This window comes from Aulonocara sp. 'chitande type north' Nkhata Bay, linkage group LG22 (genome assembly GCF_057382095.1).
Source record: "Aulonocara sp. 'chitande type north' Nkhata Bay isolate Kocher_YH1m ecotype deep benthic linkage group LG22, A_spYH_male_GT1.1, whole genome shotgun sequence".
Taxonomy (NCBI): Eukaryota; Metazoa; Chordata; class Actinopteri; order Cichliformes; family Cichlidae; genus Aulonocara; species Aulonocara sp. 'chitande type north' Nkhata Bay.
Genome location: NC_141364.1, coordinates 15,897,814 through 15,916,042, shown reverse-complemented (window position 1 = coordinate 15,916,042; position 18,229 = coordinate 15,897,814). Strand labels below are relative to the sequence as shown.

Below are 18,229 nucleotides of genomic sequence, written 5' to 3'. Positions count from 1 at the left end.
GTATACTGAGTGTGGCCTATCTGGTTACAGTGATAACATCTAACATCTGATTTTGAACCTGAATGTGACTTTTTAGTGTTGTTACTTTTACCAGAAACAAAATGTCTGCTTCCAGGATAACTTCTACTTTGGCCTATACCACCACTCCTTACACCCCCATCAGACTTACTTTGTCCAGTCATGAAGCTGTCCCGGCCAAAGGTGGTTCCTCTCGATCCTGTTCTGGCAGAGATGAAGATTTCCGCTAGCTGTGAAGCCTCCTCTGCAGATTTGGGGGCACGTTCCCTGATCCACACCTCCAGGTCTGGGTGGACCATCCTCAGAAACTGCTCCAAGATCATTAGTTCAGAAATGTCTTTCACTGTAGATTTTTCAGGTTTCGCCCATTTGTAAAACATATATTTTAATCGCACATAAAGTTCTCTTGGAGTTTCACCTGGGTGCATATCCAGGGCTCGAAACCTTCTTCTGTATGTGTCAGCAGTTATTTCGTATTTAGCAAGAATGGCATCTTTTACTTTATCATAGACTTCTGAATCAGCAATGTCCATATGCACATAAGCACTACGTGCTTTCCCAGTGAGCAGAGGTACGAGTCGAACAGCTTATTCTTCTCTCGGCCAACGGCAAACTTGAGACAGTCTCTCAAAAGTAGTGAGAAAATGCTCAATATCATCATCTGGAGTGAGTGGCAACAACTTGGGATCTCTCTGGTGAAATGGTTCCTGTCTTGGCAGAGACCACATCTGCTGACCAGTCAGACTAGGCCCCTCATCAGGTTCACCTCCCTCCTCGATTTGGTTGTCCTCTTGTTCCTGCTGCTGTTCTGTCATTTCTTTTATGTGAACTTGCATTTGCTGAAACTGATGTTGCATACTTTTCCATCTTTGTTCTTGTCGGGCTGATTCTCTGTCTATTCTCTGGTCTCTTGTTGCTTGAGACTGCATCAATGATTTCACCAGAGCTGTCAGTTCATCCAGTCTATCGCCAGGTTTAGCTCCTGCTTTAGCCACTGGATCAGCTGTAGCACCTTCACCATCCTCTGCCACTTCATTACTGTCATTCTTCTTTCCACTTCTCGTCATCATATTTACCTCATTCATTAGAGGCAGCACTCCTGACACCACTTGTCAGTTTTGGCCGGCGGTCATAGGTTCTGTCCAATAATATGACGCCGCGAGACTGGAGTAAAATACATCCATGGATTGGCACTTTATTAAAGAAGGAGCATGATAACAGCACAAAACACTAACCGCAACTAAACAAAATGGCTTCCTTTTATACTCTACCTTTTCAGGTGAGTATCCGGAATAGCCCAAGTATGGGGGTTAACTAATCAACATGAAACATAACCCTCCACACAAACAAACATACAATAACATTAAAGCACATCACAAACATATACATATTTCCAACACATACTATAAACAAACCAATAACATAAGCTTCACTCATTTCTATCTAAATTAAAACCCTCTTTAACCATACTCCCTAACCCGGCACACTGGTCTGCTCCAAGAGCTCTTAAACAGGTGATTGAGCCGCTTTCACTCTTTTGCTCCACATCCTGCAAGAAGCAACCAGGACAGGTGAGTACCTTTACAAGTTCTCATTTCACATATGTTTAGGTTATTGATAAATGATTAACTGCAAACAGCTCTAACTTTGGCTCTTCTCCGACACAGGTAGGATGGCCAGTCCCACTGTCTCTTTTCTGTTACAAGCTGTCAATTTAATCGTATGTCAAATAACCTAATAAAAGACTCCATAAGAACTAATGTGTTTTCTTTATTACCCTATTTTAAATTCCCAATCCAACAATTTATTATTAACAATACCAACCAGGTAATGGAACCCCTGGTCTCCATTACACTTGTAATATCCAAATCTGTGTTTTGAATTTGATATAAAAAAAAGTGCCCAAAATAATTACACTTGTAAAAACATGAGACAGAAAATATAAATTCAAGTTACAAATTTATTGAGTTACTTTAACACATAGCATTTCTAACAAAAAGTCCAACGACATAAATCCACCACATTTTATAGGGAATAATGTCAGAAATGTCCAGTTTTGGCACAAGGTTACAATATTAGAAATAAAGAATTTCACAACATGTTTTAAGAGTATTCAGATTTGATTAACACACGAGTATGACCTTTTTATTAAAAAACAAACAAACAAAAGGAAAAGAAAATCCTGCATTATTATGTGGGAAAACCAAATGAAAGTAATAGTATAGTATAGTGCAGTATAATACACTGAAATATAATTGGTAACCTTTTTAATATGCCAGTACTCTGGTTATGCAAAATGCACATTTGTAGAGTGCAATCACAGTCTCAACAACAAAGCAATAAAACATTAAATAGAAAAATACTTCTTTAGAGACATAAAACAGTGTTATAAACCTCCTTAGCGCCTTATGTCAGTTATGAGCAGTTCAGGAGGAACGTTCCTTAAGTGACATTCAAGATCCCACCTAGAAGCCAGAAATGTAGTGAGATTGTCCTTCATTTTCTCTATGGATTTACAGTTATCTGACTAAAAACACAATCAAAATCAACTAAAACAAGTGATGATGGGGGAAAAAAATAAAAAATAAATAAAATAAAATCACCCCTTTTACTTTGGATGTGGATTTAAGATGATGAAGTATGAAACAGAGTGTGCAAAGATTTCTTTATTCTATTCTCTTTAAAAAAACAAAACAAAACAAAACAAAAAAACTTATCCAGACTTTGAAACATGATAAGCTGAATTACTTGCTTTAACAGGCACTTGAGGACTGTGTAGGAATCCTGGACATTATTCTGCTGCCAAAAGATCATTTTTAAGACTCAGCACTTTGGGCTTCAACTTCCCACCCTTCAGACCCATCAAAACTTTCTGAATAAAGTCAAAAATGTTGGCCAAACATTTTGGATAGCTTAGGTGCAGGGCGTAGGTCAGTCCAAATATTACTAGAAATCCATCAGCTAGGGTGGTGAAAACAATGATCATGTTACCCTCGACCAAAACTGCAGTCTTCTCAGGGCAGAAGAATGTTGCATTGCTGGAATTGGCTCTGATCAGGAGTCCAAGTGGCACTTCACTAATATCTGGTCTATCAGAATGCATCATCTACAGAAAACAAAATTACTACATGTTAGTACATTCCTATTTCTCTTAGTTTCATCTATACAAGTCACATTTCTGGATTATTACTAGCTCAGAAATCAATTGTTTGAACAACAAAAAAGCCACAACACACCAAAGATTTGAGAAAACAAACTGACAAAAATAGTACTTTTTAGTAAAGCAAAGTCATACCTCTTCGTAGCAATAACAGAAAGTCAATAAGAGTTTTTTTTTTTTTTTCATTTGTACAGTGATGTATGGTTGGGCTAGGAACATTATAGAAGGTCTACACATATTAAAAACATGTAGTGTTTCCATTATGTGACATGGACACTGTTGTAGACAGATCCAAGCATGGAGATGCTTCTCAAACTGTCAAAGTGTCATAATGTTTTGAGAAATCTAAACAAGGATGCTACTAAGATATTGTTCACAACTTTGTCCAAAACTTAGATCCCACGTTATGATGAAGCTAGAGGTGTCGTCGTACAAATAGGCAGAGAGGGCATGAAGCACACCAGCACGTTGGGCATGGATATCAGCTTGTTCCTACATCACAAGAAAATTATTTTAAATTATTGGCTAACCTAGTCAAGAATGGTAGTTAAAATTGAAAAATTGATCAAATTAAATAAAGCTCAAAAAACAAGACAAAAACCCACTAACCTGGAGATTTTAGCTTCTGAAGAGCTGAGACAGGACATCAGACACGTTCCCTGTGCAAACAGCTTTCTATCTGAATAAGCTCTGGAGCCGGGGAGAATGTTGGTCCAACACAGCATAAAAGTGGTTCTTCAGGTGGAGGTTTGTAATCCTGTGCAATTCTGCACAGATCTGAACACACAGGATACATTTATGTTTACAAGTTTCGATTAGTCTATAAATCTTTGCAAAATACATCAAATTCCTTACACTCCAAAGGCATAATTTGTTCAGACAGGCCAGATAACAGGAGTTGATATAAAATACATCTTGTTAGATACATCTATATACATTCTTACCTGGGACTGGGATTTCAGAGTAGGCCAGCAATCCAGGATCTGACCTACTGGTAGGTCATCATTGATGATCTCTTTGCATCGCAAGGCCAAAGTTGTGTGCATCAGCTTTGTAATCAGGATTCTTTTCACTTTTCTCGACTTCATCTACAATCTGTAGTCTTAGCTGGTCAAGGTAAACAGCATCTTCACCCCTGAAAATTTACTTCTGCCCTGGCATGGACATAACAGTAAAACACAGAAGACAAGACAGACTACACAGAGAACAGAAAAGACACATAACCAAGGAGACACAGATGAAACATAACTAGCCCAGAACTCAACTAAACCTTAACTAATAATAACAACAATACAAGAACTTCACCTCATTTCAATATAACATAAGAAAGCAAAAATACAAAATAAACTCAAAATGCTGCGTCACAGACCCAGCCCCTGACAGATAAAAAACTAAGTCTTTCACTAATGAACACTGGGCATCAGAATAAAATAAAACGAAAAAAATAACTGTTTGGTAAATATATTATTGATGGATTCACCCTTAAGCTAACCTAAAATAGACCAGGCACAACAATTTTACAGTTCAGAAGCTTCTACATTTCAACTTAGTATACATAACTATTTGCAATGTAAACCATGTTCTACCGCCTAATTATGTAATGATTAATCACTGCTTTTGTAAGTATGTCCTGTGCCTACAATTTTGCTGCCCCAGTTTTAATATGTACAACTCCAGAGAACTAAACGTAAGTTTCAAGTTCCAAAAGTTAGCAAATGGGTTAGCCAAAGTCAATATCCATGTATGCGCTAAGTGTGAAGCAGCGTAGCAGTGCATATTGATTCAACAATTTAACCACAAGGCAGTTTATAATCTGCAAATCCAGAAACGCCTTCTAAAGACTTCTTTTAAAATAGTAAGAGATTAGAAAAGTTATTAACACATTATTAGTCCCAGGGACTAATAATGTGTTATACTAAATATGAGCTTATTAGCATAATTCATGAAAAACACTTTGGGGCCAAGGCGACATGGATAAAACGACGCATGCATGTAATTCTTAAATACCTGCTAGAGTTGTACATTTATGACGATAAAAACCCATATTACAACGGAGAACTATAGTTTCAGAAAAAATAAAACTTACCACAAAAGCGCTCCTGAAGATGCTGCAAAGGCGGTAAATGCAGCTAGCCAAGTGCAGAGCGTTAGCTGTTCCAGTTCAAAAGTCCGTAACATACCATACCACGTCCTCCTTTATCCAGCGTCTAGTGATGGCCCGCTTGAAGCTGACGCTCCGGAGCGTGTGTCGAAAAAAACAACACACTGGTTCAGAAGCACTGTGTCGAGGCTTGCTTCGTTTGGCAAAAGTCACGTGACCAGTGACGTCCGAAGCTTCATTACGCACGTAACTGCTTCGGTACCTGATTCAAACGGATATAAGGAAGTGAATCATCCACGGGATTCGTGGAGTGTGTTGAGGGTGACAGAGAGCGATGAGGTGATCATTCCACTGACAGATATGGAGCCAGCGAGGAAGAGAGGACGTTCTGGCGTGTGGGAATATTTTGAGTTGATTTTGCTCAATTCTTTTTATCTGCCGAAGTGAAAAACTTGAAATGTCCAAAATCATGTTTTCATAATGGAAATGCCATTACAGCATATGACTTTAGGAACACTTCCATGTGAATTAAAGCTGATGAAGACTACAAAAATGTATTTGACACTATACGTACATGACATTGCTACAGTTTAGAAAATCATTTTGTTCATTGTTGTTAGGTGATAGTCTGCAGGACCCAGGAATACCTGCATATCTACCAGCTTGCAGTGTAGTTCCTGCACTCCACAGCCTCTTCTGTTCCATGCAAGCGGATTTTCTCCAGGGCAGGAGAAACTATTTCTAAGAAAAGAAACAGACTCAGCCAGCACACAGTAACACGAATCCTCTTTTTAAATGTAAATAACAAAAGGGCTACCTTACATAGATCATGTTTTTACTTTGCAAGTTCTTGATTAGGGGTGGGTTTTGATTATCGCCTTTCTGATTACAATCCATGCTAAATTGAATAAAGTGATATTGATTCATTACAATCCTGCGTCGATTTGTAAATTAACGTTATTATGCCTGAAACGCCAGCATCTCAGGTTAAACCTCACAACATGTCGTCAAACACCATGCAGCTAAAACAGTAACTGGGAGCAGGTTTACGGATTCTGCATACAAACGTGAACACAGAGCGCGGACCCGACGCGTCAGAGTCAGATTTTGATGTGTCGTCGGGTCCGCGCTGTGTTTGCCTCTTTTTTCCCCCGCTGGCTTCTGCAGCTGCAGGTTTCATAACTCTCTGTTTACATCTCTAATTAAGTCTCACATGTGTCAGCTTTCTTTTAATTAATAGATACGAAATTATGGATATATACTGATACATGACCAGAATTGTAATATTTCTGACTGAGGCAAAACTTTCCAGATTCCAATCAAATTGAATCGGATCCTGTATGAATCAAAATGATTCTACAAATCAGTAACGATGCAGCCGTACTCAGCCCCCTAAGCATTTTCCCTTTCCAGTTCACAATCAATCCCACCCCTAGGTCAAAAATATGTATAGGACAATTGGCCTAATCTAATATTTTGTATGAACATGTCCAGCTGTGATTAAACGACAAGTAGATGGAGGCAGGACTCCACAGCAGGGGCATACTCCATAATGTGCTGTGCATTCTCATATGTATATTATATATATTGCTCACTTATTGTATTTACCAACATCAAGGAGTTATGAGCAAAGAAAGGCCACCATAGTGCATGTTTAAATAGGGAAAGTTTATTGATCAAAATGTATTACGCAAATACGCATTACATTTTTTTTCAGCCCCCCAATCGAGAAACAAAACCAATTACATGTTCAAAGCAACGGAACGGTGGCCCAATATCGGAGAGAACTCCACTCTTGAGTGAGCAGTGATGATTGAGCAGTCCGTTTTATTTTGCAGATTCAAGCTGCTCTTCAAAATATTCGCCACCAGATGTCACTGGAGAGGACTGTGTTGAAAAGCTTCGAGTAATGAACCGTTTTTCAATACAAGCTTCAGTGCTTCGGAAAGCTTCATTTGGCCATCACTACCAGCGTCAAAGGCAATGCCGCAAAAAAAAAAAACCCTTCACAAATGTTTTTATTTCTGTTTGGATATTAACGTTCCACAAGTTTCTTTCGAAGTAATGAGCGGGCATTCGCACTCGAAGCGAGGAATCCAAGATGGTTGCCAGCACTTAATAAAGAAACAGGTGGCGCACGTACGTACGTACGTAGGCATGTAAGTGACGTCAGTGTTAAAACTCAAATTATTTAAGGGCAATGTCAGAAACTAATCAATATATTCAAGTACTGATAACTTGAAAAAACAAACTTGTTCAAACTACTCAAAAAAATAAAGGTGTATGAACTTATTACAGGTTTTAGTTGGAACTCATTTCATTTATCAAACTATTACTATTTGGTCTTACAGTGTGGAAAACCAACATAAAAGGAAGAAAAAAAACCTTTCATTTAACACATCTTATTAGGGACGATAATCTCCTAACTTGCAGCTCTCCAGAAGAGTAGACACGAAGCCCATTCATTAGCCTGCTCTCTGTATTTGGTTTAAAAAGCACAGCCAGGCTGCTGTGACCTGGATTCAAACCGGGGTTGCTGTGGCCACAACGCAGAGTGCCAACCACTATACGACCACGGCTGGTTTGCGCTGCCAGTTGCAGTCTGCATCTTGCATTTTTCTTACTCCAGTATATAAACTCCGCTTAGAGGACGGTTTGCGCCTCTGACACGAACTCATTTGTTGTTGTTCCGGTATTAGACCAATGAACAATTAGGCTACTTGGATATCTTAACCAAATACACCGCCTGGTCTGTCCATGGCAATTTGAGACACTGTAAACGAAAAAATGTTACTTTGGCCCCTTCAATTCAATATTGCAAACCATGCCAACATTTAATATATAACACTTTGCAGACATGGATGAATATTAAATAGATTTTTTCATTTTGTGCACGATTGATTAAATATGCACATCCCATTTTTTTCAACTGTTTTTCATGATAATTTCATCACATGATAAAGCCACAGGTAGTGTGTAAAATATATCCAGAGTTATACAAACGTCTCTTTAAAAAAAGAGCTTTGTTGCTATGCTTTTCGCTCCGATCACGATGTTGCTCTTGCTGGTTTCCATGACATAGCCAGTTTCAAACCAATAATCCTAAAAGCGTTCTCTATTGTTTTGATGTCATACGTCTGGTCTGTCTATGTAGTTTAGAAGTGTACAAAATTCCCATCACCCATGCTCACCATGTCCGCTCCTGGCCTGAGGGATTCTTCTTTAAGTCAAAGTTTCTCCACTATACAAAAGTATGGATGCCAAAATTAGATCCCTCTTTCGAGTGGACCTAATCTCTATTCCTCCCAGCGTCTCTTACTTGAGTAACTTTATTAGAGATGTCAACTGGAAAGGAATTTGTTCTTTGCCATAAAAAATGTTCTTAAAGTGAAGGAAGTTCCATTTAAATTTATTTATTCATATAGTAAATTATTAATTTACTTCGGGGCGTTGAAAGATAGAATAAAATTTACCCTCTTTGAATGTCAGTCAGGTTTATTAGGTTTGTTAGGTTTCTAAGAAAGGATACAATAAAATAAAATAAAAAGGGGGGGGGGGGGCACTACATTAACTTTTTCATAAGAGGAAGAAGAAGAAGAAGCTGTACATTGTGCGGACTTGTTTGAAGAAGTGATCTTTAAATCGAATATTAAATTGTATAATAATAATTCTTCTAATTGTATTGTATCTAAAGTTCTCGCAATATGGATAGTGCACTGCGGTGAATATCCAGTAGACGGAGCCTTTGCGAAGCAAAATGCCCCCTCTTCGAACTGCCAAACTAAAAAGCTCTTATTTTGAAATTTGGTTCACAGGAAGTTCAGTTAACGCGTCGCCGCTCTGAGTTTGACAGACCAGCGGCAAACTTCGGACTGTGTGTGAGTGAGAAAGTAAGCTGTGAATCAGAGCACACAGTAAAAGTTGGTCTCAGTGCTGAAGTCCCTGCTGCAGCTGTCTCACGGCTTTCTAACCGCAAGCTGGAGCCGTTGTTAGCTGGAGGCTAACCCCCTGTTTAAAGTGTATCCAGTGGAAATGATCGAGAAATATTTAAGGTCAGTCTCTAATTTTAACCCTTGCTATGTGAGGAATCCTGCTCGGTTGGTCTCACAGCTCAGTTTCACGTGTTTTACATTTTCATCTGCTGGTATTAAAGTTTTTAACCTTGTTGTAATGTGTGACAGCATGTTTACATGACTGTTTTAGGCGTATTGTTGTTGCTAATGCGCTGTTTTGATTTGTTCGGGCTGTATACACGATGAACTCGGGGCAAGAGTCTTGGCACATTAAGCCACATGTTGCTCATATTTTGTGCTTTTCCACCCGCCCGCCAAACGAAAGAGAGATCATAGGGCGTGTCAACAGCAGTCCTGCAAACCGAGTGAAGAAAGAGCTGTAAAATGTTTACTTTACTCCCTACTGCTTGCCTTCATTTATTTATTTTACTGTTTAAAGTCATCAGAGGGTTTTTAGGGGTCTTTCGTGCACATTAAAGGGGCATGCCACCCTTTTTAACAGGTTACTCACTTCTTGTGTCCTATCTAAACTATCTAAGAAGTTTAACCAGTCTTCCCATGATTTTGGATTTTCCTGGGATCTAAAACCTACTTTTATTTTCCACTGGTGGGTGTTAATAGCTATGAGAAAAATTGAGAGCCGCCTTCCAGCACAGTCACTACTAAAAGGAGGCTTTGTTTATCTAAATGGCAAGTTATATTTCAGAAGTTTGTCTTTTAGGAAAGGAACTATCATATGGTGGAGAAATGAGACAGGAATTCCTAAAACTGCTTTCATTACTCTGTAAGAGCAACATTTGTTTTAACCACTTCCATTTTCCAAACCGTCTTCTTCCATATTTCTTTTCAGTTCCATAAAATACATTTAAAGCACGGCTGAAATTGCCACTGGCTGCATCAAAGCGGCTTCCTCTCAGACAGATATGACGACAAACTTGTTTGTTACAGATGGTGGACAGCCTCTGGATGGCTGCCTCTCACAGCATGGCGTTACCTCCTTAAGCTGCACACCCTAGTCAAGTTTAAATACTGTTACTTGTGGGTACACTAATGGTTAAGCTGTCCCAGTTTGTTTAAATGGTGGTTTCACTGCATCTGAATTTTATTAAGTCTTTGATGGTGCATGTATGTGTAACATAGTTCAAAAACTGTTTAATAGTATACAAATAAACACAACCCCCCAACATGAGGTTGGCTAAATTAGGGGTTTTCAGGGGAATAAGTGAGTTAACTATGTGCTTTTTTTCCTTGACACAGCAGGGTGGTTAGTCAGAGGCTGGAATGGCCTGAGAAAGGATTGCACGCAAGTGTGTCGAAGTTTAAGAAAGAATAGAAGATGACGAGACAAAAGGACAGAAATAAAAATAAAGGAAAGAGAAAAGCTAGGAGGGTGCTAGAGGTATGTTGGAGTACATAATGTAGGCAGGAGGTTGAGGAAAAAGAGGAAAATGTAATAGGGTATAGGTCATTGGGTTCAGCCTGGAGCTGCAACTAATGGAAGTCAGATGTTTATTCTGACACTGGTACATAGGCAGTCTGATGGTAGCTTGGTAAGTTTACTCAAAAGGACTTTAATTGGCATTGTATTTTGATGATACCTGAACAAAGGTGTTGTTTCATCTCAAATCATCAAACTTTAAACACTTTTGCTCAGCAGTGTTTTTTCTCTTGGAGCTCTGCCATGCAGGCCATTTCTGCCCAGTCTCTTTCATATGTTGGAGTCATGAACACTGACCTTATCTAAGACGAGTGAGGCCTGCAGTTCTTTGGATGTTGTTTTGGGGTCTTTTGTGACCTCTTAGATGAGTTATCGCTGTGCTCTTGGGGTCATTTTAGCGATTTTTGCCACTCCTGGGAAGGTTCATCACTCTTCCATGTTTTTGCCATTTGTGGATAATGGCTCTCACTGTGGTTCACTGGAGTTCCACAGCTTTCAAAATGGCTTTTTAACCTTTTCCAGACTGAGAGATCTCAGTTATTTTGTTTCTCATTTGTTCCTGAATTTCCTTGGATTGCGACATGATGTCTGGGTTTTGATGATCTCTTGGTCTACTCCACTTTGTCAGGCAGGTCCGATTTAAGTGATTTCCTTATTGAGACATGTGTGGCAGTAATCAGGCCTGGGTCTGGCTAGAGAAATTGAACTCAGCTTTCCAAAAATTTGATACACCACAGTTAATTTGTGTTATAACATCACTTTTCACACGGGCTCATGTAGATTAGATTTTTTCCCCCTTTACTAAAAAAATCCCTTCATTTAGAAACTGCATTTTGTGTTTGCTTGTGTTATTTTTTTTGACTAAAATTTAAATTTGTTTGATGATCTATAACATTTAAGTGTGACAAACATACCCCCCCCCCCCCCCCCCCCCAAAAAAAAATTGAAAAGCAGGAAAGGGTCAAACACTTTTTTACACCACTGTAATATATTCTGTGAAATTGTAGCTTCATATATCAAGTGCTTTTTAGATATTTATGTATGTTTTTTTTAATAAAAGGCCTGGCCTCCTGCTTTTAGACTTTTCTTTCATACATTGAAATCCACCACAATAATTTTAATGTTAATGTTTAAACTCAAAAACCTTTAAGGATAAAGGCTCGATACTCTAACTCCTCTTTCTCACCATAAAATCTAATCAGAATTTGTAGGATGTGCTAGTTGAAACGCATTTAATACATAAAAAACAGTCCTGTAGTGTTGCGTATTTAAGCACACACTAACAAACAAAATATCACATCAAAAGACAACTAGTGACAATTTGTGAATGACATATATTGGTGTTTTACAGTAAAGGAAAGTAAAACGTGTGCAATACTTTTTTTAACATGACATTTTTAGTCATAAAAATGAATATATGCTGCTTTAATTCAACTTTAATGCAGGGCTTAGCAAATATGATAAGTTGTACCACAAAAATATCAGTAGATGATACTATAATTATTGCTATACTGCCCGTCACACCTCCCAGGGTATGGACCACCAAAAGTAGATCTCCAGAGGTTTCAGTAGAAAGCTTAATCCCAATAGAACGAAATTGTAATTGAGAATTTTTTTTTTTTTTTTTTTTTTTTTTTTTTGAAAGTCATTTTCAAGTCCAAGACGAATGCGTAAAGTAATGATAACAGCAGGAATGTCCAGAAGCATCATTCTGAAAAACTGAAAGAATAAAAACCTCTAAAAGTAACCACAAATAATGTAAATAATATAAATGTCCAGCTTCAGTTCAGCGTTTAATATCATGAATTTACCAAAGAAATTCTAGGATCAGCATGTTTTGTGAAAAAAGAACTGTAAGAGCATCTTTTTTTTTAATGTATCCACAATTGCTGAGAATCATCAAGTTTAAAAACTAATGCTGTGACTTTTCTTTAGCCACTACAGATGGAATCAAATGTGGCGATATGTCAGGCAAAAAAGTTATTTAAAAAAAGGTTTGCTTACAGGAATTTTTGATGTTAATGACAAAACTGGTTTACTGCATCAGTGATCAAACTCTAACATCTGCTGTTTGTGCGATTTCGATTTTTTAAATATCCTTTTTGCATCACATAGTCCAGATGAATGCAATGCTGTGTGCATGTGTGACAGCATGCATCCTGAGGAAGTTGTGGTGAAGGATTTTGTCTATGCTCTGACAAATCTTGTGGTTTTTATTTAGCTGATGCTTAATTTTACAAATTTGATTAATCAAAACCTAGTTTCTTTACGCAAAGTGGAACTCAAACTCCGATATAAACAGCATTTGGTTTGAGAATTTTATTAGTCATGGTTAAAATTGTTGAACCGTCACCACAGCTGCTTCACCTCTTCACTGTAGTCAGATTTACAGTTGGGGTCAGAAGTTTACATTTACTCATCATCTGCATGAATGTTGCAGGAATTTTGGACTTTGATTGCTTTGAACTGTTGTTTTTCTAGGTTTGAATGATTGTAGAGGATTAAAAAAACAAGAATTGGGTATGCAATCCACAAACACCAGGTCAAAATTTTACATACAGGCTCAAATAAACACATACACTCCCACCTCCTTTATTATTCCAACAACTTTGTGTAGCGTAACAGTATTACTGTCAACAAAACAGCCCCACCGCATGATACTACTACCACCATGCTAGACAGCTGGTACGGTGTTCTTAGGTTTTAAAGCCTCACTTTTACGCCTCAGATCAAACCTCTTATCACTGAATCCAAATCAATCTTTGTCTCATCTGACTATTAAACCTTTCTCCAGAAAGCATTTGGTGGTGTTCCAGGCAGTTTCCAGGTCATGGCAGGCTTGAGCCTAGGTGGTTTTTGGGTTGGTCATGAACATTCTAACCAGTTTGGGTCTTCTTCTGGAGTTTGGCAAAGTGTTCACACATCCAAATAACTTGCATACAGCTGTTTGGACTGATGACATTGAAAACTTGAAGTTTTTTTTTTTTAGAAATGGCTCCAAGACACCTTCCCAGCTTGTGTAAACTTACAATTCTCCTTCTCAGATCATCACTGAGTTTCTTGGACTTTCCCATTGTTCTGAGTATTGGTCAGTCCAATGAGTGCTGTCAAACAAATCCCTTTAGTAGTTGCTGAATTGGAGAAAATCCAAAATTAATTAAAACATGTGCACCTAACTCTTTTTTTTTAAGCCATGAAAGATGTACACTGTACAATCATTCCAACCTGAAAAAAAGGTTTAAAGAAAGCCCAAAATTACCATTACATATACTCATCATGGGCATGAATGCAAACTTCTAAACAACTGCACCTGCTAGTTCTCTGTCACTACAGTAAGGGCTACTGATGCATTTACCCTCAATAAAATCATGTTTCGTTGTGTGACATCATAACACGGTAACTCATCTGCAGATTCAGTCCAGAAACAGTGATACCTACTGTGAGTGGAATACCTAAATAAGCATTGTTTTAAAATATATGTTTCACTGACTTGACACGTTGCCTGATGTGTTAATACTACTACAAAAATTGCAGGGAAAGCTATCTCAGTATAAATTTTAGTTGTAGAAAAAAGCTCTTATCTCATCTAAATACACACTGTGTGTCTTTTTGGCAGTTTGAGTGCTTGGATGTGATGGCGGAGCTCCCATCTGGACTGCTTGAGGCATGTGTAGTGGTTGGAGCCCACAGTGATAAGCTTCGAGATATACACCAGGTATGTATGCAGAGAGATAGTCTGTCAATCAAAGTCAGTCAAAAGACGGATAAAAAGTGTGACCATGCTGTTGAAGCAAAAACAGGCACACAAAGAATAAAAACAAAAAATCGGACATATTTCTGGGCTATCTGAATCCTTCCTGCAAACAAAAGCTCTTTTCGATACTTGTGGATTGTAACTCTAGAAGGAGCAGATTTTTGCTTTTATGTAGGTCAGCCTTTAAATCACAATACCTGTGAACATTTATGTCCACAACATGAAGAGCATGATTCATTTCAAGTAGAATTGGGTGCGTTATGAACTGTTTGGCTAATCAAAAGTCTGATGTATAGAAATAATATCATGTATGCCATAATGCTTCTTAATCAGTCATACTTATTAATTTCAAAGAGTTTACAACCGTAGGTTATAGTACGTGTAAGGGCAAAATAAATCCTCTGTATTGTTTTATATGTATGGTCTCTAAAACATGACTGAAAATATAAACATGACAAACTTCATTGCAGCTCCAACAACAGGGTAAGTTAAATGGACTCCCACTGTTGGAAGCTGAGGTACTGCAGGTCCATGCCCCGCCTTTTGTTTCCAAAGAGACCAATTCAAGCCAGGTGATTGCTCCAGCTTTCAGCCGTGTCCAGAGGAGGAGGAGCTTCATTAAGAAAGTATGCATCATTATTATTATTATTATTATTATTATTATTATTATTATTATTATTATTATTATTATTATTATTATTATTATTATTATATTACACAGGATCACAGAAAAACAAATTGTCTGCTGCTTGCGGTATTTCATGTGTCTTAAACTAAAGACACTTATACTACTTATACTAAAGCATACTACTGTGCTGAGTCCAAATCTGTAGTTGGATTTAGCCTAGGATGTCAGGTTCTGAAGTTATACACGATATCATTAGCTATTCATACAGACACAAGAAACTGATTTTATATTTGTTATACAGTCACTGTACATAACTACATTTTTCTTCAAAACTGTGAGAGATTACAAAAACTTGTTCACATTAACAAACGTGTAAATAATAAGTTCACTTGAGTCTTTATGCAATGCACATGCACTGTTCAAAAGTGCTTTAGGCACTTGCTTTTGCGGTTGTGAGAGTCTGCACTTGACCACTGCAGAAACCAGCAGTAATTGCCCATCATGTTGGGGTTGAAGCTGCCTTGATATCTTGTCTCCATGGTGTCAATATCCTTGTTGGATTGTTCTCCATGTTCATCACTTACATCACCCATATTTGGACTGAAAAAATCCAGATGAGAATGCAAAAAATGCATTTTGAGTGACATTTGGCAGTCGAGTTGCTGATACGCTGCTAACATGTTGCTTACAAGTTCAACATAGTTTTCAACCCGATGGTTGCCAAGAAAGTTTTACACAACTAGCAGAAATGCATCCCAAGCAGAAAGTTCAAGCATGTTCAGTTTGGAGCTGAACGCATCATTTTGCAGATGTCAAAAATTCCAACAGCTCAGGAATTTTTTCCAAACCTATCCTTCAGATACTGGAGGCCATTTCCATTACCATCAATTGGCATGTCAAAGTATTAGGCCCAGTTTAATGTGAAGTGGTGGAAGTTACACTTTTAGTGGATCAACCAGTGCATGTAGCACATTGTATTGGCAAACAGTGTGCTCTTCCATTGACTCATGTGTCTCTTTCATTCCCACAGCATGAGCATTAGGAACAGAAAGCTTTTCGTTACTCTGATTGCATGGGGGGTATTTAGCACAAATATAGCAAAGATTGTCTGGATGGTTAACGCAGCTCCACCTACTCATCTTTAGGATAAAACACACTAATAGACTTGCTAGATAAGAAAACAGTTCTGTAAACTATAAGCTTGCTCTTGGCCAATCTTGCATTATATAGAGGCTTAGCAACTGCTGACCCTGCAGGAACACGCTGCTGCATAATGTGTTACAAACGCGTGCTTATTTACCATGTAGTGGCCAAACTGTACTTGACCTTTAACTTAAGATTTAGACGTCCTAGGTGAATTTTGACTTCAGATTTGGAATCAGCACACTGCATTTCATGTAAATACCATGTTTTATTCCCAGTAGCAAAATCTTTCTTGTCCTGTGTTATTATTAGTATTATAGAGTAAACGAAAAAGCAGACTATCTGCAGAACAGTGGCTCAATTCCTTCACAGCAAGAAGTCCTGGGTTCAGCCCTGGGCAGGGCCCTTCTTTGCAATGCTTGAATGTTCTTCCAGGTTAATGCTGCATGTCTGGGCCCAGGGCACTCTTGCAAAAGAGTTTCTTGCTCATGCGTTTTCCTTTTTGCAGAAGAGGAGAGATCGTGCTGCAGAGACTCTGTCTAATGGAGAAGCAGCCAATCGCGCTGAAGTGTCATCAGCAACAGAAGACATCAGTGTTCCAAAGGATTTGGATCTTATTGCTTTACCAGAGCTATGCTTCCCAGGTATTCTGTGTAAATTTCCATTGTGACAAACCAAACATTACTGAGGATTAAGCTGAATAGCACTGCTGCACACACTCATAATAAATACAGAATTACATAATAATCCAGTCTGTTGCTTGAGTAATCTATTCTTAGGCAATGACTGTATCTAGACTGATATGGTTTTACTAATGCCAGGTATTCTTCTTTCTTTCTCTAGTTAAGTCTTACTTTGTCTCTTGGAGACACTGACAGTAGGATTAAATTAACGAGCATCTGTGCATTTTGTTGTATGGCATAATCTTAAAATATCTTTTTTTTTCATCTAGGTGGTCTTGAGTTAGCCAGTGAGCAGAAACAAGACAGTTATCACTTCCTGGTTTTTACTGACATGTTTGGGAACCGAACCCATGGAGTCGTTGTGCAGTACTACAGAGCTGTGCCGGTACAAATGCATACTCTCAATTTAACAGAAGGACATTCTAGGACTAATCAGTGCAGACAATCAGTATTACTCATTGGCTTCCTTTTGTGTCAGTCCTGTCAGGAAGGCGTCTTCCAGAACGGTCACAGGGGAAGCTCAACTAAAGCACGTTTCTATGCACCCTTTGCTGTGTGTATCATCTCCAAGTTCCCCTACTACAATGCCCTGAAAGACTGCCTGTCATGGTAACTTCCTTTGAACATACAGTTGATAAATAACCTTGACCTTGGTTGTGTTTTACTTTGTGCATTTAAATTAATCTTTCATTTGGCCTCCTGCCTGCACATGCTCAGTCTCCTGGTTCAGCTGCATACTGCAAGACAAGCAGATTTTGAGGAGACAGTGAAGGAGTTTTCAGCCAAGCTGTCCCTCGTGCCGTTACCCCCTCCTGGACAGCTGCATGTGGTCAGGAAAAACTTTTCTTTCTCCATCAGATAACTCCACCTTATTGTCTTTGTGTCAGACAGCTCTGATAGATCCTTATAGTAAAATTCTTCTCTTTGTTAGTCTTTCAGTCTTCGTCCTCTTCAAGTATATCTTCCATCAAGAGAGGATCAGGACAGTCCTGTTGTTGACATCGACCTGCATCTGCCTTTCCTCTGTTTTACTCACACCGTATTGCTCCAGGTACTGCATATGGCAGCGTGGTATTGCATTTAGCATTTAAATATGACAGAAAATATGAGATCCTAAGTATTTTTTCACTCTTCAGGTGTTGTCCTACCTTCTCCAAGAGCAGCGACTGGTCTTGTTCTCCTGTGACTGGGCCAGACTCACTCTTGTTGCAGAGTGTCTGCTGTTGTACCTCCAGGTTAGTGTAAAGAACATCGTGTTAAAGTGCCCATATTGACTTATTTTTCATTCCTA

General features: G+C 38.5%; 1 protein-coding gene and 1 pseudogene across 2 annotated transcripts in view; one reads left to right on the top strand and one right to left on the bottom strand.

The window, feature by feature from the left end:
• Positions 1-1,964: 1,964 nt before the first annotated feature.
• Positions 1,965-5,356, bottom strand: LOC147303889 (uncharacterized; annotated as a pseudogene). Its single transcript, XR_015126805.1, has 5 exons — positions 5,265-5,356; positions 4,123-4,313; positions 3,788-3,955; positions 3,577-3,670; positions 1,965-3,126 (listed from the first exon to the last, which is right to left on the bottom strand). The product of XR_015126805.1 is annotated as an uncharacterized LOC147303889 (transcript).
• A 3,741-nt stretch (positions 5,357-9,097) lies between these two features.
• dennd3a (DENN/MADD domain containing 3a) overlaps positions 9,098-18,229 on the top strand; it is a 28,281-nt gene continuing 19,149 nt past the window's right edge. The window contains exons 1-9 of the mRNA XM_086280334.1: positions 9,098-9,331; positions 14,347-14,445; positions 14,955-15,110; positions 16,764-16,899; positions 17,208-17,323; positions 17,417-17,547; positions 17,656-17,767; positions 17,870-17,989; positions 18,075-18,173. Of these exons, the coding sequence (XP_086136460.1) occupies positions 14,365-14,445; positions 14,955-15,110; positions 16,764-16,899; positions 17,208-17,323; positions 17,417-17,547; positions 17,656-17,767; positions 17,870-17,989; positions 18,075-18,173 (951 nt within the window). The 5' untranslated portion in view covers positions 9,098-9,331; positions 14,347-14,364. The remainder of the gene's footprint in view (positions 9,332-14,346; positions 14,446-14,954; positions 15,111-16,763; positions 16,900-17,207; positions 17,324-17,416; positions 17,548-17,655; positions 17,768-17,869; positions 17,990-18,074; positions 18,174-18,229) is intronic.